Genomic DNA, 20,566 nt, shown 5'->3' with positions numbered 1-20,566 from the left:
TGCCTGTCATCAGACAAGTGACCGAGAACAAAGTAGTAGATGAGTCAAGCACGTCTCTTATGTCTTGCCAATCGGCGCAAACTCTCGAGAGACGACTGTAGTTACCAACGAGCATCTCAACAGGGCGTTGCACTACTTTGGCATCCTTATTCTTATCACCGATGTCACCTTCGACAAGGAAGAAGAAACAAGTATTCCACAAAATGATCACTTTCGTAATCCCAGTATCGCTGACCTCATCAACGGCACACCAAACACTCATCAGCCGCCACCGAACACTCAACCTGGATCAAGCTCGTGAACATCGACAAAGCGACAAAGCGACAATCAGAACGCAGTCTCATAATCCAGTACAACTCTCCCTGCAAAGCTCAAAGCCTCAGATGATCCGCTCTATTCATTGTACACTTCCCAAAAAAGAAAGGAACGAAAGTCTACGACTACTTGATGTAAGTATGGAAATCCATAAAGCTCAAACCATCTTCCTGACAAGGACTAGTCAAACCTTTGACGCACGAACAGATCAACGAAACATATGTGCTCGGAGCAGAAGCGAAGTGGCCTTCATTCAAATGACTAATGCGAAGGATTCTGCCTAATCGAACACGGGCTCTTGAGACGGCTGACATATTTGGTGTCGGATTCGAGATTTGGGCTGGATATGCTGGCAAGGTTCAAACATCGTTGCACCAAGGAAATATTACCGCAGCGAAGTTAGCAAGCTGAGATATCAATATACTACCGGTCGTCGAGCATTCACGCTGTCGTGACCTGCTCTAAAACCCTAATGGAAACCATCGCATACCGCGCGGCACGTTCATCTCTGATCCACCACAGTCCTCGTAACAGTTCCCCTTTACACTTTGTATTTCAACTCCTGCTCAGTTCTAACCTCATACTTGGTCTAGGTTAAGCACTTAATAATTAAACCTCAGGCAGATTAAATAATAAATACTTTAATCAACTTTGATTAGTATAGCAAGTATAAATATATTATTCTTTATTATAATATAATACTCTATAATAAATGATCCTTCTTATGATGGTAGCAGTAAACCTTTTCATCTTACTCTCGCTTTATACAACGTGGTCAAGATGGAACAACGAATGCCACTTCCACGATAATATCCCGATGGTTGGCCATGCGGCAAAGCTGGGATCGACTACATCTACTACTTGGAACAGCTCTAATTGCTTCGTCGAATAGGCTCATGAAATGATGCCTTTGCTTTGGATGCGCATATAGTGAAGAAGGGCGTTCTCTGTTTCGATATGGAAGCAGCTGGCTTAATGAATGACTTTCCATTCCTGGTTATTCGAGGCATCTGCAACTACTCTAACTTATATAAGAATAAAGAGTAGCAAGGATATGCAGTGATAATGGCGGCGGTGTATGCCAAAGATCTGCTTTATTGCATCGCGCCAACTAAATTTAAAGCTGAGAAGAGGATCAGCGAAAACATCTCGGGTTAGCCTAAGTAGTCTAAAAACCATCCCGATGGCAAATACATGAAGCTCTCGTTGTATGTGGCTTCTTCCTTGCTTATTATTGTGGCTCGATTGCTAATACGGTATCGCCCTAACAGAGTTACGAAACAAGGTCTCAGCTACATCTAGGAAAGCTAACACAATTATTCATCATCAGCAGACACAGGAGCACAATAATATCTTAGATTAGCTCACGCCAGTCAACTATAGTCCCCAGCAAAGTAACTATCTGGGAAGATAATAACGCGGAACTGGTAAATGGCTTCTCGGTATAGTAGAGTGTTGCATATAGCATAATGCCTGTAGTTAAATCAATAGATGATTTCGCTGTTTCTCGGCGTTTGTGCTTGGGCGACAAGATTAGGTCGGTTCAGTGAAGTCCTGAATGGGATCAAAAACGCCGTCACTCGGCTGAACGAACTCCTGACATATGCGAACCTCGGTGCTAAATCGCTAATCCCATGTGTTTCTCACACTGGATGTAAAGGGCAAACGCGGCGGGCAGATGATGGCGATGGCGCCCGGACGGCTAGTTGTTACCCACGCCACTGACTTCTTGTCGACCGACGTCTGGTATGCTCCAGAGACGCTTTTGGGGTTTCACTGCCTCTTTTGAAATTTGTACAGTAACGATGTACCCATGATATGTCTTGACTATTGTCGCTTGCTAATTCCAAGGGCTTTGTGGAGTGACAGAATGCCACGAGAATACTTAAGGTTATAAATATGATGCTTCAATGATAGCCGCCATCATTTACCACTTGAAAAGTCCCCATTGCTCACATAAACCATCAAAACAGCAGTATATCTGTGATTCATAAGTCAGCTAACCTCGATTCGTTCTATTTGGCTGTTTGGACGAGAGGTCTCACGCTGCACTCCCAGCAAAGATCTCCGCCCTTTTCGCCTTTGTCATGAGTCCCAAGCTGATTGCGAAAAGAGCCGTGAAAGTGCATATCATGCCCAACACCGCTGCTCGAGAGCTAACGTACGACAGACTCGTGATCGGCCCTACCAGCAAGATGATGGCAAAAATAATGTTGATCGTAGCCACCGTAATCGCGACTGACCGCTCGTCGAACCGGCTGATACGACTTAGACCGTCTCTCGAGGTCTCCTCCTAGTAGGTTAATGTACAATGATCAGTCAAGGATCTCATATCAGCCAGAATCAAATGGGGCTTACTCACCTTGCCTGGCCAGACAGCTCTCAGCGTTTTCGATAACAAATCCGTCTCCACAGGTGCCTTCACGGAAACAAGGTCACTTTCTCTGTCCAAATAATCCTTTGCCTTTCCGCCCACTATTGGCGATGGTTTGAGGCCGTCGGTTTCCAGAGGTCCTCCCCAAAGCTCATTGCGGGCCACTTTGAGAGCTCTTTTGTCCGGAGGATGAAGTCTGGCCACTCTACTTTGAAGTTCCAGTGCCTCGTCTGTTGAACATGTGAGTAAGAGCCTGAAAAGGAGGTCATGCGCGCTCTTACGATATTCCTTGATCTTTGACCTTAGCTGGTAAACTAGTTCCATCATTTCCTTTGCTTCATCTTTTCCCTCCTTAGCTTGCTTTACCATCTCCTCCCATCTGTACGCAACTTCTTCAAGTTTGGTGTTCCGACTCTTCAGAACATTCCGGTCCCATTTCTTCAGTCGATCTTCTATTGATAACAGCTCACACTGTAGGTAAAGAAGATTTCGAGCGCTGATATCGTCGAATCTTCGAAAGATGAGGAGCTCCTGGTCTCCGTCCGAGGCCATCAACGACGAAAGAGCCGCGAAACCCAACGGCCCTTGTTGAATGCCCTGGCCGCCATGTTTCTCTACATCTGCGGTTTCAGATGCTGCGCCGTTGTTGTTCGAGAAAATACCAAAGCATTCAGAAACCATGTCTGGAAAACTGTGACAAGAAGATGTAGAATACAAATATGAAGTTTGATGACCAGGCACCTGGCCTACGACAAAATGCGACATCAGACTGCCTTGTCTAATCGGGCTGACCAGCCGCCAAGCCACAGTGACGTGTTCACTTGTGACCTGAAAATCGATGGCTCAGCCACCCATTAGGCCGATTACGATTACGCCAACAAAAGGCAACAAGTACAGAGCCGCCACCTGCCCCACCATGTTTTGAATCCGCAACTCAAATAGCCACTATTCAACAACCTTGTCGATACACTCGCCAGCCATGACTAAATCAATGTTTGAACGCACCAAGGACAAGTTTGCTCGTAAGAACTCATCATCTTCCCAAGCAGAGTGGAGGCTCTCACGGCGCGATGTGAGGGGAGTCAACGACGCGGGGACGTCTTGGAATACTAACAACCCATTCCTCGACCCATTATCCACCACGCAGCCTAGCAACGAGACTCGTGAGTCTAACCTCAAATCTCCTGGTGCGCTTCTCGACTTACCAACAATCAACCTCCTAGCCCAAGATGCCCCTCCCGCATATACCGCCTCCGCTTGTCCCTCTACATCGTCCAGCCTAGCTAGCATCACGTCCGCCGAAGACAAGTATGCCTTCCTGTCCACCTTTGACACCGTCTTCCTCATCGACGACTCCGGTGCTATGGCGGGCCGGTCCTGGCGCGAGGTTCGCGATGCGCTCCTTGCCATCACTTCAATCTGCACGTCGCACGACCCGGATGGCGTCGACGTCTACTTTCTCAACCACAAATCTGGTGCTCGTGGCTCCGCTACTCAAGCTCCCAACGGCTACAACAATATCCGCAACCCGGCCGGTGTCCAGCGCCTCTTCGAGTCGGTCAGGCCCAGCGGTGCTACTCCCACAGGCAACCGCCTGCAGTCCATCCTCAACCCCGGGTTGAAAGATTACCGTGTCAAAGCAAAAGTTGGAGAATATGAAGTGGATGCGCTACCTGACACTGGCGCCAAGTACAACTTCATCTCACAACAATTCGTCGTGAAGGGTTGTCTCGTACCCGACAACACGACGCCTGAAGCCATTCAGCTACCCTGTGGGAAAACAGTCATTTCTCCAGGAACTGTCAAAGTTCCGTTCGTATTCCAAGGAGAAATCAAGAAATATGTGCTGGACTGCCGGATTCTCCCTGGTTGTACCAGCGACCTCGTTCTTTCTGGTTCGTTCTTGCGCGCTACGAAGACTCTCACCAAATTCAAGAACCGAATTCAAGGAGTACTACGCAATCTCAAGACTTGCCCCCGAGTCAGTCTTCTCGGCAATGAAGAACAGCGCCTCTGGGGGCGGCTGAACGGACACCATGTTCTTGCCCTTCCAGATACAGGGTCCGACGTCATGCTGGTGTCGGCTCAGTGGGCCAAGTCAAACTACCTTGAGGTTGACTACAGTCCAGAGCATCACCTCGAGCTTGAGCAAGGAGATGGCTCGAAGTTCTTCACTATAGGTTGCATCCACAACGCAACATGGACTTTCGGTGACTCCGAACAGCAAACAAGCTGGGACTTTTACGTTGTCAACGACCTTCCTGTAGACATTTTGTTCAGCAACGAGTTCATCTTCGAGTTTGACTTATTCTCCAAGTTCGAACATTTCATGGTCGATCACGAGTTTTCGCTTGGATCGCCAGGATTCTACAACGTCAGGTTGATTAGCAAGTACAGCCCTGAACTAGCTAGGCTTGAGGAGGAGTCCAACAATGACTGTAAGCTGTCTGACTTTTCTTTTACGCCAAAAATTCTGAGATAGACGCCTAACAAAGCCATGATAGTGAGGTCTCCTAGCGCAGTCAGAGTCGAGCGAGTACGCCGCGACCGAATCAGAGATACAATAGATGCACTGGACGATCCGGCGAAGCAAAGTGAGGCTCGGGTCAAAGAGAAGCAACGCCAGAAGCAATGGGACACGCGTCGCAAAGAACACGAACGGCAGCAGAAGTTGGCGGCAATCGACCCTGGGCAAGCTACTGCCCAGGGAGAAGGGGATGGCCAGCAATCGCCGAAGCCAAAGAAGCACTGGTGGGAAAGTAATTTCTTCGTGCGCGAATTGTAAGCATAATGCAGGCTGCCATTGATTGAACCTCAACAAGGACTCTCCAAGTCGGCGGGCATGAGGCATCATGAAGAGGTGGGTTGGGAGATGTCTATAGAGCGAACACTTGCGTATCTTTTTTTCTTCCTTTCTTACAGCCATGTCACAATGGTACAGCAAAAAGAAAAGAAAAAAACCTCGGAGCCAAAATTAGTGCTCAGGTCCTTGTAGCTGAATTAGATATTATGTCGCGAACTCAGCATTTCTGTGCAACGGTTCTAAGGCACAAATAAGCAATGGTTGGAGGCTCCACCTAGCTTCTGACCAAATATCTTACTGCTTCTTCCCGTTCACGTTCCCCGCTCGCCCATCGTCGTCTCCATTTTCCTCTGTCGACTGTTGTCCCATGGCCACTCGCAACGCGTACAAGGTCAATTTATCAGGCTGTACATCAACCTGGGAAGATATCTTCCATCTCGCCGAGGCAGATATTTAACAAGCTTGCTTTGTTTCTGGCACTCCAGGGCTTGAGATTGGGGTATTTGACCGAAATGGGAAGGCTCTCGATTTCCGTGATGTGGACCAAGGACTTCGATCAGATGCCGATACTATTTTTAACATTGGTTTTATGTGTAAAGGGTTTACAGTACTAGCCATTACTTGTCTGGTTACGGATGGGGAGGTTCACTGGGATGACCGTGCTGATACTTTTCTCGACGACCTTTGTTACACCAACGTTGGTAATTCTACCATTCGGGACCTGCTTAGCCATCGGATCGGCCTTTTTTGGTCGGATGCACTCTTCGTTGGACCAAATAATAAGCTGCTCCTGTCCAAAACCCAAGGCACCACCTTACTTGCGTCACTCGATATAAGCCGCCCACCACGTCAAGACTTCATTTACAACAACTTTGGTTATCATGCGGTGGGATGTATCATTGAGAAAATCTCAGGCATAAGCTATGGTGAATTTCTCGCCAATCGTATCCTCGAGCCTTTGAATATGACTTGGACATTTACAGAGCAACCTTCAAGGATGGATGGGAACATCTCAGTAGCTTATCTTGCCTACCACGATTTGAAGCTACGCGGGGTTCCCAGTCCTCGTATCTCAAGCGATACCGTTGCGTTTTCCGCAGGCGGCATTCGAAGTTGTATGCGGGATCTCCTTGTGTTTTATGGTTCTCTTCTACGAGCAATTGTTACATCGACCAGGATTGAGGAGCTCAGCATTAATGTTGAAGAATTTCGTACTATCTTTGACGCTTCTATTCCTCTCAAGGCCTCCAAGGCTCTTCGCGAGCAGTCCTACGGTATGGGCTGGGGGAGCACTCAGCTCCCGAACCAAGTCAGTGAGATCACCAGCAACTCGGGAATATTAGACACATATCCTACAATTGGAGGCTTGGTCAACTGACCTTTTTTACTTCATCACGCCGGCAATAATACTGGCTGCTCTTCCACGGTATACCTGGTACCAAAGTTGGATACTGGAATTATTGTCATCGGCAGTTCTTTCGGCCACTGCGATGCTATGGACTGGACTGCTCAGATCCTGACTTAAGCATTCCTTTCTGGCAGAATTGACAGGCCATTCGGCCAGTTCTTTACTGCTGTAGCTTTATAAGGGCGATCCGCCATGGAACGTGTACAGATAATGTTGGATAGCGAAAGACAGCCCAGCGAACCTCCTGGTGATTTGAAGAAGTATCAGGGATGTTTTTGGCATAAGCCTTATCAATTCTGCGTCAGTATCTTGTTTGAAAACCACTGCGATCTCATCATGTCACTCAGAACCGAGACGACGAGAAATATGGTGTTCGTTAGTATCAACAGCACACCTTCGTATTCAACGAGAGCTTTGATCGCATCATCGAGCGAGGCCAGTGGTATAGACTATACTGGTTTTACAAAATTCAGTTCGTCCTAGAAAATGAAGAAGTTGTTGATATTTATTGAAGGATTGATGATACACAGGAAGACGGGCAGCTTTTCAGAAAGCCTACGTAGTTCCATTCCCCCTTCACCAATTGGCTTCGCCGGCAGCTATTTCCTTTCTTTTATCTATTTTAGTACACAACAAGATTGTCAAGCTCTTCATCAACCCATTTCTTAACCTCCCAAGGGCTCAGTAGCTCGGCTCCAATGTCTTCTACTTCAGTTTATGAGCCTCAGATATCTCATGCCTTCCTTTTCATTGCCCCAGTACCAAAGTGTCCTCGCCAGTTCTGCCCTGGCCCCAGCCAACGGGATCTCTAGAATACTGTGGGCTTTCTCAAATGCATCGCTTACTTCCTGACATGACTGCCCCTTCAAGTAAAGTTGACCAAGCTTGTGATAGGACATAGCTGTGAAGTAATGACCCCCAAGCAGGTCTTCTCTCCCTCGAAAACCTGGATTTCCAGTGTATCCCTAGACATGCTGGCAAGTGGGAACCATTGCTGCACGGTGAAGTTGCGAAGTCTGAGGCACATTCAAAGCCATCGCGCGACCTCGACATACCCCCAGAATCTCATTGAAGCCATCGCACTCCACACGGTACGTTCATCATCTGATCCATCGCAGTCCGCGTAACAGTTCCCATTTAAACTTTGCTGTTTCCGAAGCCCCGAAATAACTGTCATGCAGATCAATGGGGCTGTAATTAACGCAAGCGGGGCCATCCCAGCTGCTAACGAAGTTCTCTCCATACGCCAATTTGTTTCAAACACGGCAGATGCTTAGATAGCGCCTAGATAAAACCTTACGCCCCCAAGCACAATACGTTAATCCGGCTAAGCCATGCACTGACCCAAAATGGTCAGACTCAGCGCCTAAAGAACGGTGAGAACACCGACGATCTTGAATTCATGACCAATTACCAAGGCGTCTCTGCTTACTGCCTCGTTAGCTTCTTCCTTCGTTATTCGTATTTTCTTGCTTATTACCAAATCGCACCGCTTGTTGACATTATCACAGACGTCATTGTGTACCGTGCCACGCTCACTCTGGAAAGTCGCTAGGCCCCTTTCTTCAGGTGATACTTTAGTGCTCACGCCGTGTCATCCGGGCTGAAAGCTTGTTGGGTGACAATGCACCTCGGAGGGCCTGGATTGCCTGGCCCCCAATGCGACGTGCCGCATCATCCTGAAGTATATAGCAATTGAACTTTACCTTGAATCTCGTTCTTATGATTTGAGGCAAGGTTTGCAAAATGATGTTCAATCTTCTGGCTGTGTTGCCATTGTTGGCTTTGGCGGCGGCCAAATGCAAGGTGCACGATCAGACCTTTACGCCGGATTATGTGCTTGAAGCTACGCTAGAGGACATCAAAGTCAATTGCAAATCCCGTCAGTCGGTCGTTTTTAACGGGACTTTTCCGGGACCTACGCTTTACCTCAAAGAAGAACAAACAGCCTGGATCCGTGTCTACAATCGCGTGCCAGACCAGAACATCACTGTTGTAAGTCCGCTTATACCAATTGATGAAGCGTCAGCTGACAGAGACAGCACTGGCATGGAATAAGCCAACGAGCCGCACCATTTTCCGACGGTACACCTCTCGTCAGCCAATGGCCCGTTCCCGCGAATCACTTCTTCGATTATGAAGTACGACCTCAGCGCGGAGATGCGGGAACGTATTTTTATCATTCGCACGTTGGACTCCAGAGCTTGACAGCGCATGGAGTCCTCATCGTTAAGGATGCCGATAAACCTCAATACAAGTACGACGGGGACCTCGCGCTCATCGTCGCTGATAACTACGCTGCGGCAGACGAGACAATTGAGGCGGGTCTTCTCGGAGATCCGTTCAAGTGGTCTGGTGAACCTCAAGCAATTACGATAAACGGCAATTCTGGAAATCAGAGTTTCGATACTGCTTCTGACATTAGCTGCACACCTCATGTCATTGAAGTTGATCCTGGCAAAACGTATCGAATGCGATTCATCGGCGCGACTGCTTTGTCGATGATCAAGCTTGGAATTGACGGGCACGACAAGCTGACTGTCATTGAGGCTGATGGTTCATACACCAAGCCAGCCAAGGTGGACCACGTCCAAGTTTCATCCGGTCAGCGCTTCAGCTACCTCTTAAAGACTAAGTCTGCGAAGGATGTTTGCCATGGAGAAGATTCGCAGTTTTGGGTCCGGTATGAGAGTCGTGATCGACCTCAACAGATCAGCGGTTACGCTATTCTTAGGTATAGATGTCCTAAGGGACCAAAGCTACCAAGGACTCTGCCACCCTCGTCACCTGTTGTCTTGCCAAACAAGACTTACGACTACCTTGAGTACAAGCTTGAAGGGCTTTCGGAGTATAACAACAAGGCATTCCCTCGTTTGAGCGAGGTTACCAGGACGGTGACTATTCAGATCAATCAGATCTTGACCACTGGACAATATGAGAATGGAACATTGAACGGCACAGTCGCCTGGGCGTAAGTTCCCCCTTGCGTTTCTCTCTATATTTTACTGATCAATTTGTCCAGCCAAAATGGTCTCCCATGGAAGGAAAGTGTCCAAGCAGATCACAACCAAGTCCCATATCTCATCCAGGTCTACGAAACCGGCCAAACACCCAACTACACGCTCGCTTTAGAGCACGGCGGTTTTGATCCCAATACAAAAGCCTTCCCAGCTAAAGTCGGCGAAGTTTTGGATATTGTGTGGCAGAACAACAACGGCCCAACAGGAGGCTGGGACTTTCATCCGATGCATGTCCACGGCTACCATGTCTATGATCTAGGTGCAGGCAATGGCACTTACGACGCTCACGAAAACGAGAAGCACTTCAAGAACTTCACTCCTGTTCTTCGAGACTCGACTAATCTGTATCGATATGCCGTCAAGGGCGTACCTCATCATACAGCTGGTTGGAGAGCATGGAGAATCAAGATTACTGAGGAGAACATTGGAGCTTGGATGATGCACTGCCATATTCTTCAGCATCAGGTCATGGGTATGGCGACGGTTTGGGTGTTTGGCGATGCACAGGAGATCAAGGGCAAGTTCCCCGCTCTTCCATACTCGCAGGGTTATCTCGATTATGGAGGTAGTGCGTATGGTATTGGTGCAAAGCCTCCGGTTGTCAATCACTATTATAGTAGTGATAACTAGGCAACATACTGGAGAACCGGATTGTGATTCTTGTCACTAGTTGACATGATAGAGCTAGACTCAACTTTTTAGAGTAGAAATGTGTAATAAGAGATTCATACGTGCCTTAAGTCTTATCGCTCTTAGCATGAAAAATTGGACTTGATCAAGAGCGTTCATTATTCCATCTTATCATAGTCTTGTGAGGAAAGTCTTTGAAGCCGGTAGTTGAGAAGGAGAATAAAACATACCATAGTAGCGTCACGATAAATGGACGAATAAACTGACCGGCTCGCATTCGCTTGCTAGCTCGAAAGAGGAAATCGAAGCGCAAGTCTAACCTGAAATGTGCTAGTACGCTTCAAGCTAAGCGTTGCTCCGCCTGAAAGGGCCTCTATCTTTTCGCACTCGCACGGCGATCTTTCAGCTATGAGTTTCACGATGATTTAGTTGCTCCGTCTCAGTTCATGTATGTAAAAATGTCAACCCGGACGCCGTCTTCGCGCAAGAAAATGCGAATAGTTGCACTATATTAATGCAAACATTTCCGCAAACTTGAAAATCATTTTCATCTAAACAGTAAATAAATTCTTCTCAAACTCTTACCTACAATATTTCAACATTCAACCTTTATCCTAAGCAAAGAAGCAAGATGTCGGCATTCAATACACAAAAGACCATGTTGATCTTTGGCGCCACCGGCAAGCAAGGCGGTGCTGTCATTGATAACATCCTCTCAAACTCGCCTTCTTCTTCCTTTCATATCATTGCAGTCACACGCGACCCGACCAGCCGCAAAGCTCAGGCTCTTGCTGCCAATCCCAAGATATCTGTTGTTGAAGGTGATTTGGAAAATGTCGGTGCAATTTTCGTCAAAGCTGGCCCAGTATGGGGCGTCTACAGCGTCCAGATCAATTCGGACGCAGAAGAACAGCAAGGCAAAGCTGTCATCAATGCCGCCGTACAGCATGGTGTCCAGCACTTTGTCTACTCTTCAGGAGACCGTGGTGGACCTGAGCGATCCCCCAACAATCCAACCTACGTCAAGAACTTTGCCGCGAAACACGCTATTGAGAAACATCTTGAACAGCAGGCGCGCGAAAGCGTGCAGCAGATGACATACACTATTCTTCGGCCGGTAACCTTCTTCGAAAACATCACGACTGATATCCACGGAAAGGGCTTCGCACGTATGTGGGAGCAGATGGGAAGTAAAAAGCTACAGATGGTGTCGACTAAAGACATTGGCTGGTTTGCGGCTCAGAGTCTGCTCTGGCCGGAGATGTACAAGAATGCAGCGTTGACGCTTGTGGGCGATGAGCTCACACAACGTGAGGCGGATGCTATCTATTGTGAAGTCTCCGGCCAGAAGATGGCTCTGGCGCCTTGTCCGGTTGCGAGTGCGGTCAAGTTTGTGTTGAAGGGGTCTGTTGGTGATATGTTCAAGTGGTTCGCTGATGAAGGTTATGGCGGGGATGTACATGAGTGCCGTGGTTATAACCCTAACATGCAAGATTTCAGAGCGTGGTTAGAGGAGAACAAGAGAAATTTCATTTAGATATTTCTGAGTTGATATCTCGTCATTTTTTTATTTGTCACTGGTTTAGTTACTCGAGAAGGGTAACAATAAGCAAGTCACATTTCAGAATGATAACGTACCATGCAGCGTTAGGAGCCAGATACTAAAATGCTGATTTTTCTTATTGACATAAAGAATAAAGCTAGTTAATATTACTTAAGAAGCTATTGAGGCATTAAAAGCACTAGAATTATTGTTACGTACCTCGAGACTCTTTGTAAAGCTCTCGCGATATCAACTTACCCTACGACCTAAAAATAGATCTCAGAATCTGCCAATCACCAGTAAGGAATGACTGTCCCTGCCCCATGTTGGATCATTCCCGGCTAAATCCAGAAGCCGCCAGGCCTTTCCCGCTTCAGTAACTGACAGTCCGGGGCTTACAACGCTATCGATAAGCTTGTAGCACGAACGGCCCGTCTAACAGCTAGAGCAACGTCGGCAATTTCCTTAAAGTTCCCAGCGCCCGCATGTTTGTGTAACCAACAAACATCTAATTATTAACATATTTATTTAATGCCGCAGAACCATTTAGCCTCAAGGCCCGTAAAGGCGTGTACGGAGTGTAAGCAGGCAAAGGTATGAGCTTCTATATTCAATGTGGGATAGAGGAGAGCTGATTAGCAAGTTACGATGTGATTCCAAGGAGAAGTTCCCTGATCCATGCTCTCGGTGCAATGCAAGACATTTGTTTTGCACGGTGGACGCCACTTTTAAGAGGACGCCAGCGAGAAAGTACGTAACAAGACTGCTTGATCCGGAATTATCACTGATATAATGACGACGTAGGCGTTTGGAGGCCATGAGTAAGGAGCTTCAAGAACTACGCAACCAGACTCATCGTACGGGGGATCAATTGGTGACTGGATCGAGCTTTACATCCGAGAGCAGATCACCGGCGTCCCAGGATGACGGTGTAGATGAATTTGAGCTTACATCGTTTACTGTGAGCTTGGCTGGGGTAGTCGTCGACTCTTCTACTGCGACAGAGGCCTTCATGGTGTAAGGCCCCTCTCTGCCCCCTCTGCATTTGCTCATAGATTTCAGTTTTGCCGAGTACATGCGTCCTCGACTTCCGGTGGTCGCATCCCTCTCCGCCCAAGCAGCCTATGAGAACCAGCCCTTTCTCTTCTGGACAATTGTCACAATTGTGCTCTGTCGTTTACCTGAGGCAGATAACATCGCCTTATTCCAGTTGCTTCGGGCGCCATATGAGAGATTGGTACAGGAGACTGTAACTGACGCGCCACTACCACTGTACAAGGTCCAAGCTTTGTTGCTTCTCTGCAACTGGCCATTGCCTACAGACAAACAATGGAAAGAGCCCAGCTGGCTTTACTGCGGTGTTGCTATCCAAGCTGCTCGGTATCTGAGTCTCGATCGTCAGCAAACTATTCCATCTCTTCGTGTTATTGGGGTCACATCGGGGAGCATTCGGTCAAGAATCAACACTTGGCTGTCATGTTTCAATGTGTCAACATCGTGAGATACCTCAAGGAAGATGAGAACCTGGTAGTGTTTACTAACGGAAACAGACTGAGCTTACATCTGGGCCTTCCTTGTCCTATCGAATCGGAGCTGGACTTTGCTGCCATTCATGCATTTCTGAAACGACAAACCGTACCGCCAGCCTTTGCGATTGAAGTACGCATCCAACTAGTTGTCGCAAAATTCACAGCGCTACTCAACCATGAGCTGGCAGACGGCACAAGTTCATCATTCCTCCGCTTGTTTGACACTGAACTTGATGCGATAAAGAATGAGATACTACCAGATGAAGAAACGAAGAGCATAGTTGAATACGCAATCCTAGACGCCAAAATACACATATACACACTTGTAATCACAAAATCCCCGGTAAATTCATCCTTCCGCCAGATCCTTCTCCGAACAGCACGCGACATAGCTCTTCGAATAGTCGAAATCGGAACACGAGCTATCCGTACCAACCCCGAAAACACAACCCTCACCCGACGCGAGAAATGCCAACCGAAAGACCGCCACCGATGTTTGGGTTTCTCAACAATCTTCCTCCTCAAATTCTTCATCCGCCAAAGTTCCGACGGACCCGAAGAGCGACAAATAGTCGCAAACCATGTCGCTATGACACAAACGCTGTGTAGAGCATGTACGATTGATCCGAAAGATGAGTTCAGTCGCATTGCAAGTGTGTTCGAAGCACTGGGACGCGAGAGTTCCACAGAGGAGGAGAAGACAAAGTTGGTGCTTAATCATAGGATGGGCGTGTCCTTGATGTTTGATGCTGTTAACACGGCGGGGAAGATACGAGGCAAGCCTGTTGAGGTGGAGGAAGATGATGGGGGAACGGTTGAGGAGACAACGACAGAGACGGTGCAGGATCATGAGGATATGATGAGTCAGGTGGATGGGAATCCAGAGTTTTTGAAGAACTTTTGGAGTGATCCGTATACGAGCTTGCTCCAGTTTGACCCGACATCACTGGAGGGTGATTATCCAAATACCTGGTAATGGACCTAGAAGTTGAATCCTTCAGGGAGCTTCAGGCTTGCAAGGCCCATGTGTTCCTGCGACCCATGGATGTCGTTTTCCATGAACCCGCCGGCAGATTTCTTCTTCCCCGATCGGACTCTGGGGATGGTTACCTTGAAAGAGATAGCAGGATCGAAGAAGCCAATCCAGATGATATCTTCCTCTGAGATGCCGATGGCTTTCGCAACATTGCTGGCTGACAGGAGATCGGAGGATTTGACAGCTTCATAAGCTTCTTTGGACGCGAACATGGCATCTATCGTGATCTCGTATGGACCAGCGTTCTTGGATCGGACAATGCGGCACAAGTCTGATAGTGTCTCAGATTTCTGGATAGCTTGATTTGGAGGACTAGGCGAACGCTGGGGACTTGCGCTCGCCCGCTGAGGAGGCTTGCTATCGACCTCAGGCACAGTAATGTGCCCGTTGGTGCCATTTATGACCCCTTTGCCAATTCGAGAGACCGTGCCTCTCAGCAACGAGCCTTCGAGTACAGACCCATCACCACCCAGAGCCAACCTCTCTTCGCCCGGCACAAGGTCCATGAGATGGTACAGAGAGAACTCAGCACAAGGACCAAGTTCAATCTCCATAAGGCCACCAAGGCCGAAGCCAAAGTTGCCTGCAGTCGCTTTCTGCCCTGGATATGGTGCATGCTATCACGCATTAGCTTAGCCTGATGGTACATAGGGGGACTTACAATCATTCCAACTCGAGCCTTGGAGGCAATGCTGTTAGCCAACTGCTGTGTCGGCGCGAGTGCTTCAGCAACGATGAAGAGTTGACCTGGTCCGGCATGTGTGTACTGGTCTTTGCCGTAGACATGGAAGTCAAGGTTCCACTGACCGGCGATCTCGGGATGTTGTTGGTCAACGTAGACCTTGACGCGGGCCAATAGTTTGTCAATCTGGGAAACGAGGATATCTATTAATGTTAGAATGATTTCATACGTTGGAGACAGGGGTTTTTTACGGTCTGTGATACTGCCCATGAACATAGAGCGATAACCAACAATACGTGCAGCTTCCAGCTTGAGCTGATAAGGCTTGCCATCTGCTTCTGACGAGAGATAAACACTGCCACTCACCCTCACAGACCTTCCGTCAGACAGCTGCTCATACTTTGAGTTGTCAAGATGAAGTGACCCTCCTGGGCCTCGTAGAACATCCGGTCTCGTATTCTCATACAGCGTATGAGCAGCAACAGACAAAGGCGTACACATGGACTCAGGATCCGTCGGTCGAACATCAAATAAACCGTTCTCATAAACAGTCGCAACAGCACCATGAGATTTCGGGAATGAACACTGTCCTCCACATTCCAGGATCTTACCCATGTGATAGAACCCACCAAGCCTAGAGTGAAGTTCTTCTGTGCTGAGATGGTTTGATTGGCGTGTGAGTTGATAAACGCAAAATGCGACGTATGGAGATGGATCGTAGGCTCGCCCGCCGATTATGATGTTGAAGTCGGGATTGGCGTTCATGGCATCAAAGAAGGGCTCGTAGCCCATCTGAGAAACGACACGGAGGGACTCGTTGATCTCGTATTCTGTTGCAGGTGGGACGCAGTGGCCGCAGCCGGTTAGACGGCCTTGTTTGAGGCGTTCGAGGATCGTTGCCTTGTTGATATTAGAGAATAGCGATATCGTATTGAAAGCATAGTCCCTGTAAAGTATCAGTAAGATAGCATCGGCCTTGCTACCATGACTTACTTATTCTCCTCTTCCGCTGCAATCTCCTCAATAATCTCCCCCATGATCTTAACGTGCTCATCCGTCCCATCACCACCAGCAGACCCAAATATCAACGGGACGCGAAACGTATGAACAAGCCGAAGTAACTTGGCAAGATCCTTCGCATAAGCCGACCTCGGACATGACATAGACCCCAGAGCCAGTTTCTGCGGCCCACTATCTGTCGAGCCCGAATCTAAGATGATAGCTGTTGGGATGCCGGTTGGTACGAGGCGGGAGAGTTCGTAGTGCGTGAGGGCTTCGTCGAAGCCGTAGCCTAGCATCCCCACTGGAGTGATGATTTGGCATATCGGCTTAAATTCCGAGTTTTCGGTGCTGTTGAGTTGCATTGTCGAGCGGGAGGGTATTGATTGATACGAGATATGCAGTGATACGTTAGGGATCGACGTAGTGTTGGCGCCAAGTTCGGTGATAAAGCGGGAGTTGATAAGTTTGTGATCGTAGCTTCAAGTCAGTGATAAACCAGGAAATAATCCGCGAAACGTGTCAACACGACCTTAAACTCTTTAGATCAATGATTCGTTGAAGTATTGACGTCCTTTCAAGTGAAATCATCGCTTTTACATATCAGCACAAAACCGCCAAGCATCCTTAATGTGAAGCGGACTTCGCTCGATCGTGCGGATTTCGCGAGACCCCACAAAGTGGATGCATGTCAGATTCATCGTTCAGAGTCCGACGGGGATAAGGTCCTACGGATCTCGACGTTATCACACCAACGAGCGGCAATTGGTAGTAATGCCGGAGGTTAATTGAGTAGTTTATTATGCTTGATTGCCATGTATAAAGATGGTGTTGTACGGAGTAATGCATGCATGCTGAATCCTCATCTTACGTGGCAATTGTCCCTCTACGGCACAGCAAGTTCACGAGAGCATCATCAGTGCAAGACTGCATCTGTTCTCCATCACAAACAAACACTACCTTCCCAAACGATCAAATCTTCTTTCTTCAGAACTAATGCCTCGCCGTTAACAAGACCTCCCAACTCAGCCTCATCCTGCAATATTGTCCCGTCCCAAGCCTCACTAGTCCGAGGTCCGTAGGGCTCTCCTCGCTCCACTGCTGACTGCGCCCTGTAAGCACCGAGTTTCATCCTCGTTCTAGCGCCAACGTGATTGGCCCAAGGACGGAATTAGAGTATCATCGCCCACTGAAGGATTTATCCTACACGATAATTGCTACTCCACGATTTGACGTCCGTAGGGTAGATCACCATGAGTCCGATGGACCCCTCCACCAGAAATGCGAGGTCTGAGCTGGATTGCTCTTCTTTATAGATGCTGATTGCCACCTTTCCCATTGTCTTTTCGCATTCGCATCATTCACTATCTTAACCATTCGCTAAAAGAGATTTGTGCAATTATTACAAGTCGCCATGAGTTATCACGACCGCAAAAACAGCGATCCCCAAGAGGGTAGTATCGCGCCAAGCTACCACGAGCTCGAGACAACAAGAAGATGGCAGACAATTCCACAAGAAGATGAAGACATCACAGCTTACGATCCTTACACACCCCAAATCACACGTCAAGACTCAACCAACAAACAAGACCCGCCACCCCAACAAGACGATGAAGAAGCTCAAATGCCACTGCGCCAAGCACTAAAGAAATACCCCAAGATCGCAGGATACTGCCTCGCCATGACAATCCCCGTCATCGGCTGGGGCTACGATCTCGTCATCGTCGGCGCCGTCGCAAGCGTCGATACCTTCAAAGCAGACTACGGATCAAAAATCGACGGCGAAATGGACATTCCCGGTAATTGGCTGTCTCTCTGGCTTGGTCTTCCTCCCGCCGGTGCAGCGCTTGGTGGTCTTTTGGGCGGATGGCTACAGAATCGCATTGGACGAAAACTCACGCTTCTGTTTGGAACAATCATCTCCGTTATTGCTATTGCTTGCATTTTCTTCTCGCATATGCCTGAGCCGCTTGATATGAAGCGCACGGTGCTCACTGCTGGTTTGACGATTCAGGGCTTTTCGGTCGGTGTTATCAAGACGACTTGTGTTACGTGGGTGTCGGAGAATACACCGACGGCGCTGCGTGGATCAGCGATGGCCTTGTTTCCGGTCTTCACATTGCTTGGTCAACTCATTGGTCTTATTGTTATCAAGCTCATCAATGACATTGAGAACAGCAGTGGTTATCTTGGCGCTTTCGGATCACAGTGGATTCTCTCCCTCGGCCCTTTCATTCTTTCTATCGTCATGCCTGAAAGTCCTGCTCATTTGATCAGAACTGGTCAAGAACAGAGAGCGATCAAATCAGCCACTCGCCTGTTCGCACCGAAGGTTAGCCCATATGGCGCACTTGAACGGATTAGAGCTACTATCGAGGAAGAAAAGGCGATAACCGCGTCAGTAAACTACTGGTCTTGTCTCAAGGGCACGAACCTTCGGAGAACGCTCATTGTTGTACTGGCTTCCATCATGCCTGCCCTCTTCGGTCTTGAACTGCTCTCCAATGCCAGCGTATTTTTGACATCTATGGGCATGAAGTCAGGATATGCTATCATGTTTACGCTCGCCGGTATAGTCGCTGGAATGCTCGCCAACGGTCTAGGTTTCTGGCTTCTTTCCCGCGCTGGTCGTCGCAGCTTGACCCTGTTCTCGTTGGCTTCTTCGACCCTCCTTTATGGAGCCATGGGTGTGACTGGTTTTTGGAGAAGTGAGACCCTCACTTGGGCAACTGGAGGAATCATGACAGCTGTCATTGTCGTCTGTGGTATGGGTGCATGGCCTGCTGGGTATGCCATTCTAGGAGAGACCAGTTCCCTTCAACTCCGATCTCTGACACAGGGTTTGGCTGGTATTGCTGAGAAGGGCTTTTCCATCATGTTGGCTGTTGTTCTACCCATGCTTTTCAGCAGGGATAAGGCCGCTCTTGGTGGAAAGACAGGTTTTCTGTTCTGTGGACTTTGCCTGGTTGGTGCTGTCTTGGCTTGGTTCTTTATTCCTGAGATGAAGGGAAGAAGTGCGATTGAGATTGATCACATGTTCGAAATGAAATTGCCGGCGAGAAGGTTCAAGGGCTTCAAAATGGAGGTGCATGAAGTGCAAGAGGCTTCCCCTCTCGCGTCACATGCTAGCTTGTAGATTGTCTCATGATTGGGTATCATCCAACCACCGATTCATCGACCCCATCTTCGCAATAACGACCTTTGAAGTGGCCCACGTACTTGTCGTAGTTGACAAAAGACACCTTATCGCCAGCTCTCTTGACAGCGGCTTCCTGCAAAACATGTCAGCTTATTGAGGAACTTCAATCTCGATTCACACCTACAATTTTGTCATTAATGAGGTCGACCAGCCTATTCATCTCTCGGCGCCGCAACTTTTCAAGACGCGCAGCAGGTTGCCAAATGTTATACGATTTCTGTGACTGATGTGTTAGAAGAATGCATGGGCGGATACAGTTTACTGACGAATAACCAGGTTGACCATGACACTTTGTCGCAAGCAGACCAGTAGTCTGTGCTCCAAAATTTGGCGTATCTGTAATCCAGGTTAGTCAAACGAAGGCAAGCTTCTTGAATCTCAACTCACCCTGTGTAGTATATCATGCCTCTGCGCAAAATCTAGGCATCAGTAAAGCGTCAAAGTAATAGCGGGGATGGGACTTACTCTGTCGACAGCTTTTTCTTGGTAGCTTCGATCACCGAATCGATCTTTTGGGAGAACTCATCGCTGTTGATGATATTCTTGGAGTATTGAAGTTGGCCTAAACAGCCACGAGACGCAGCGTCCCAGTCCCAACCCTTGGCCCAAGGCTCACCTTTCATCTCTGCAACTTTGCCTACAGTAGAGTGCTGGTCTTTCAGGGCGAACCATTGATAGACGCACTGGTTCAAAATGTTGACAAGTTCAGCATCGTTGCCGCCTGGAGAATTTTTCAATGCTGCGCATAGCTCGTGACTTCCTGTAAGCTTACCGGCAGATAAGAGAATGATTTGCTGGTCAGAGTCTATTTAAGGAAGCTGGTCCTCAATTACGTTTCTGATGACTGCGCCAGAGCACGATTTGAACTGAAAGTTCCTCTTTGATGGGTCGCCGAGTCTCTCATCTTGGTTAATGAGATGAGTCGCAGCACGGCCCGTTAATTATAGAAAAGCCACTGTCAAAATGGTAAGTCGAACCAACAACTGTGTTTCATGACCCCTTGTTAGCGTCCTGTTGTTGGTTCTAGC

At 48.1% G+C, this 20,566-nt stretch overlaps 8 protein-coding genes across 11 annotated transcripts; 5 read left to right on the top strand and 3 right to left on the bottom strand.

The window, feature by feature from the left end:
• Positions 1-1,614: 1,614 nt before the first annotated feature.
• Positions 1,615-3,453, bottom strand: FOXG_03925 (uncharacterized protein). 4 transcript variants are annotated; one of them, XM_018381797.1, is made up of 4 exons: positions 2,971-3,453; positions 2,678-2,919; positions 2,361-2,608; positions 1,615-2,296 (listed from the first exon to the last, which is right to left on the bottom strand). In XM_018381797.1, the coding sequence occupies exons 1-4, from the start codon at positions 3,368-3,370 to the stop codon at positions 2,239-2,241; spliced, it is 948 nt and encodes a 315-aa protein (XP_018238371.1). In that variant the 5' UTR covers positions 3,371-3,453; the 3' UTR covers positions 1,615-2,238. The 4 variants fall into 4 exon arrangements, with proteins under 4 accessions (XP_018238371.1, XP_018238374.1, XP_018238372.1 ...); XM_018381800.1 differs by having other exon boundaries at positions 2,361-2,919; XM_018381798.1 differs by having other exon boundaries at positions 1,615-2,608.
• A 186-nt stretch (positions 3,454-3,639) lies between these two features.
• FOXG_03924 (uncharacterized protein) lies at positions 3,640-6,927 on the top strand. Its single transcript, XM_018381796.1, has 3 exons — positions 3,640-5,127; positions 5,194-5,448; positions 5,978-6,927. Exons 1-3 carry the CDS (start codon positions 3,669-3,671, stop codon positions 6,868-6,870), a joined length of 2,607 nt encoding a protein of 868 aa, XP_018238370.1. The 5' UTR covers positions 3,640-3,668; the 3' UTR covers positions 6,871-6,927.
• A 1,662-nt stretch (positions 6,928-8,589) lies between these two features.
• FOXG_03923 (L-ascorbate oxidase) lies at positions 8,590-10,716 on the top strand. Its single transcript, XM_018381795.1, has 3 exons — positions 8,590-8,895; positions 8,943-9,871; positions 9,923-10,716. The coding sequence occupies exons 1-3, from the start codon at positions 8,647-8,649 to the stop codon at positions 10,548-10,550; spliced, it is 1,806 nt and encodes a 601-aa protein (XP_018238369.1). The 5' UTR covers positions 8,590-8,646; the 3' UTR covers positions 10,551-10,716.
• Positions 10,717-10,968: 252 nt separating this feature from the next.
• On the top strand, positions 10,969-12,087 carry FOXG_03922 (uncharacterized protein; the record flags this gene model as incomplete). Its single annotated transcript, XM_018381794.1, has 1 exon — positions 10,969-12,087. Exon 1 carries the CDS (start codon positions 11,182-11,184, stop codon positions 12,085-12,087), a length of 906 nt encoding a protein of 301 aa, XP_018238368.1. The 5' UTR covers positions 10,969-11,181.
• A 508-nt stretch (positions 12,088-12,595) lies between these two features.
• Positions 12,596-15,701, top strand: FOXG_03921 (uncharacterized protein). Its single transcript, XM_018381793.1, has 5 exons — positions 12,596-12,687; positions 12,737-12,843; positions 12,898-13,110; positions 13,156-13,590; positions 13,644-15,701. Exons 1-5 carry the CDS (start codon positions 12,625-12,627, stop codon positions 14,596-14,598), a joined length of 1,773 nt encoding a protein of 590 aa, XP_018238367.1. The 5' UTR covers positions 12,596-12,624; the 3' UTR covers positions 14,599-15,701.
• FOXG_03920 (uncharacterized protein) lies at positions 14,598-16,704 on the bottom strand (the record flags this gene model as incomplete). The annotated part of the gene is made up of 4 exons (XM_018381792.1): positions 14,598-15,275; positions 15,320-15,543; positions 15,592-16,286; positions 16,334-16,704. 4 exons carry the CDS (start codon positions 16,702-16,704, stop codon positions 14,604-14,606), a joined length of 1,962 nt encoding a protein of 653 aa, XP_018238366.1. The 3' UTR covers positions 14,598-14,603.
• Positions 16,705-17,753: 1,049 nt separating this feature from the next.
• Positions 17,754-19,475, top strand: FOXG_03919 (uncharacterized protein; the record flags this gene model as incomplete). Its single annotated transcript, XM_018381791.1, has 1 exon — positions 17,754-19,475. The coding sequence occupies one exon, from the start codon at positions 17,754-17,756 to the stop codon at positions 19,473-19,475; it is 1,722 nt and encodes a 573-aa protein (XP_018238365.1).
• A 19-nt stretch (positions 19,476-19,494) lies between these two features.
• On the bottom strand, positions 19,495-20,161 carry FOXG_03918 (uncharacterized protein; the record flags this gene model as incomplete). The annotated part of the gene is made up of 5 exons (XM_018381790.1): positions 19,495-19,611; positions 19,663-19,755; positions 19,805-19,874; positions 19,926-19,946; positions 20,004-20,161. The coding sequence occupies 5 exons, from the start codon at positions 20,159-20,161 to the stop codon at positions 19,495-19,497; spliced, it is 459 nt and encodes a 152-aa protein (XP_018238364.1).
• Between the last annotated feature and the right edge of the window lie 405 nt (positions 20,162-20,566).

The sequence above is a fragment of the Fusarium oxysporum genome, chromosome 4 (assembly GCF_000149955.1).
Source record: "Fusarium oxysporum f. sp. lycopersici 4287 chromosome 4, whole genome shotgun sequence".
NCBI lineage: Eukaryota > Fungi > Ascomycota > Sordariomycetes > Hypocreales > Nectriaceae > Fusarium > Fusarium oxysporum.
This window is presented reverse-complemented; position numbering and strand designations above follow the sequence as displayed.

What these genes read in the sequence shown, in the direction of transcription:
- FOXG_03924 (XM_018381796.1), top strand. Translation starts at nt 3,669, where the DNA reads ATGACTAAATCAATGTTTGAACGCACCAAGGACAAGTTTGCTCGTAAG. An exon ending in GGAGGAGTCCAACAATGACT is followed by an intron (nt 5,128 to 5,193) that starts GTAAGCTGTCTG and finishes AAGCCATGATAG; the next exon opens with TGAGGTCTCCTAGCGCAGTC. An exon ending in AAAGAAGCACTGGTGGGAAA is followed by an intron (nt 5,449 to 5,977) that starts GTAATTTCTTCG and finishes CTGGCACTCCAG; the next exon opens with GGCTTGAGATTGGGGTATTT.
- FOXG_03925 (XM_018381797.1), bottom strand. Translation starts at nt 3,370, where the DNA reads ATGGTTTCTGAATGCTTTGGTATTTTCTCGAACAACAACGGCGCAGCA. An exon ending in GTCAAAGATCAAGGAATATC is followed by an intron (nt 2,920 to 2,970) that starts GTAAGAGCGCGC and finishes CATGTTCAACAG; the next exon opens with ACGAGGCACTGGAACTTCAA. An exon ending in ATCTTTGCTGGGAGTGCAGC is followed by an intron (nt 2,297 to 2,360) that starts GTGAGACCTCTC and finishes TATGAATCACAG; the next exon opens with ATATACTGCTGTTTTGATGG.
- FOXG_03921 (XM_018381793.1), top strand. Translation starts at nt 12,625, where the DNA reads ATGCCGCAGAACCATTTAGCCTCAAGGCCCGTAAAGGCGTGTACGGAG. An exon ending in CGGAGTGTAAGCAGGCAAAG is followed by an intron (nt 12,688 to 12,736) that starts GTATGAGCTTCT and finishes CTGATTAGCAAG; the next exon opens with TTACGATGTGATTCCAAGGA. An exon ending in TGTTTCAATGTGTCAACATC is followed by an intron (nt 13,591 to 13,643) that starts GTGAGATACCTC and finishes TAACGGAAACAG; the next exon opens with ACTGAGCTTACATCTGGGCC.
- FOXG_03923 (XM_018381795.1), top strand. Translation starts at nt 8,647, where the DNA reads ATGATGTTCAATCTTCTGGCTGTGTTGCCATTGTTGGCTTTGGCGGCG. An exon ending in CAGACCAGAACATCACTGTT is followed by an intron (nt 8,896 to 8,942) that starts GTAAGTCCGCTT and finishes TGACAGAGACAG; the next exon opens with CACTGGCATGGAATAAGCCA. An exon ending in AACGGCACAGTCGCCTGGGC is followed by an intron (nt 9,872 to 9,922) that starts GTAAGTTCCCCC and finishes CAATTTGTCCAG; the next exon opens with CCAAAATGGTCTCCCATGGA.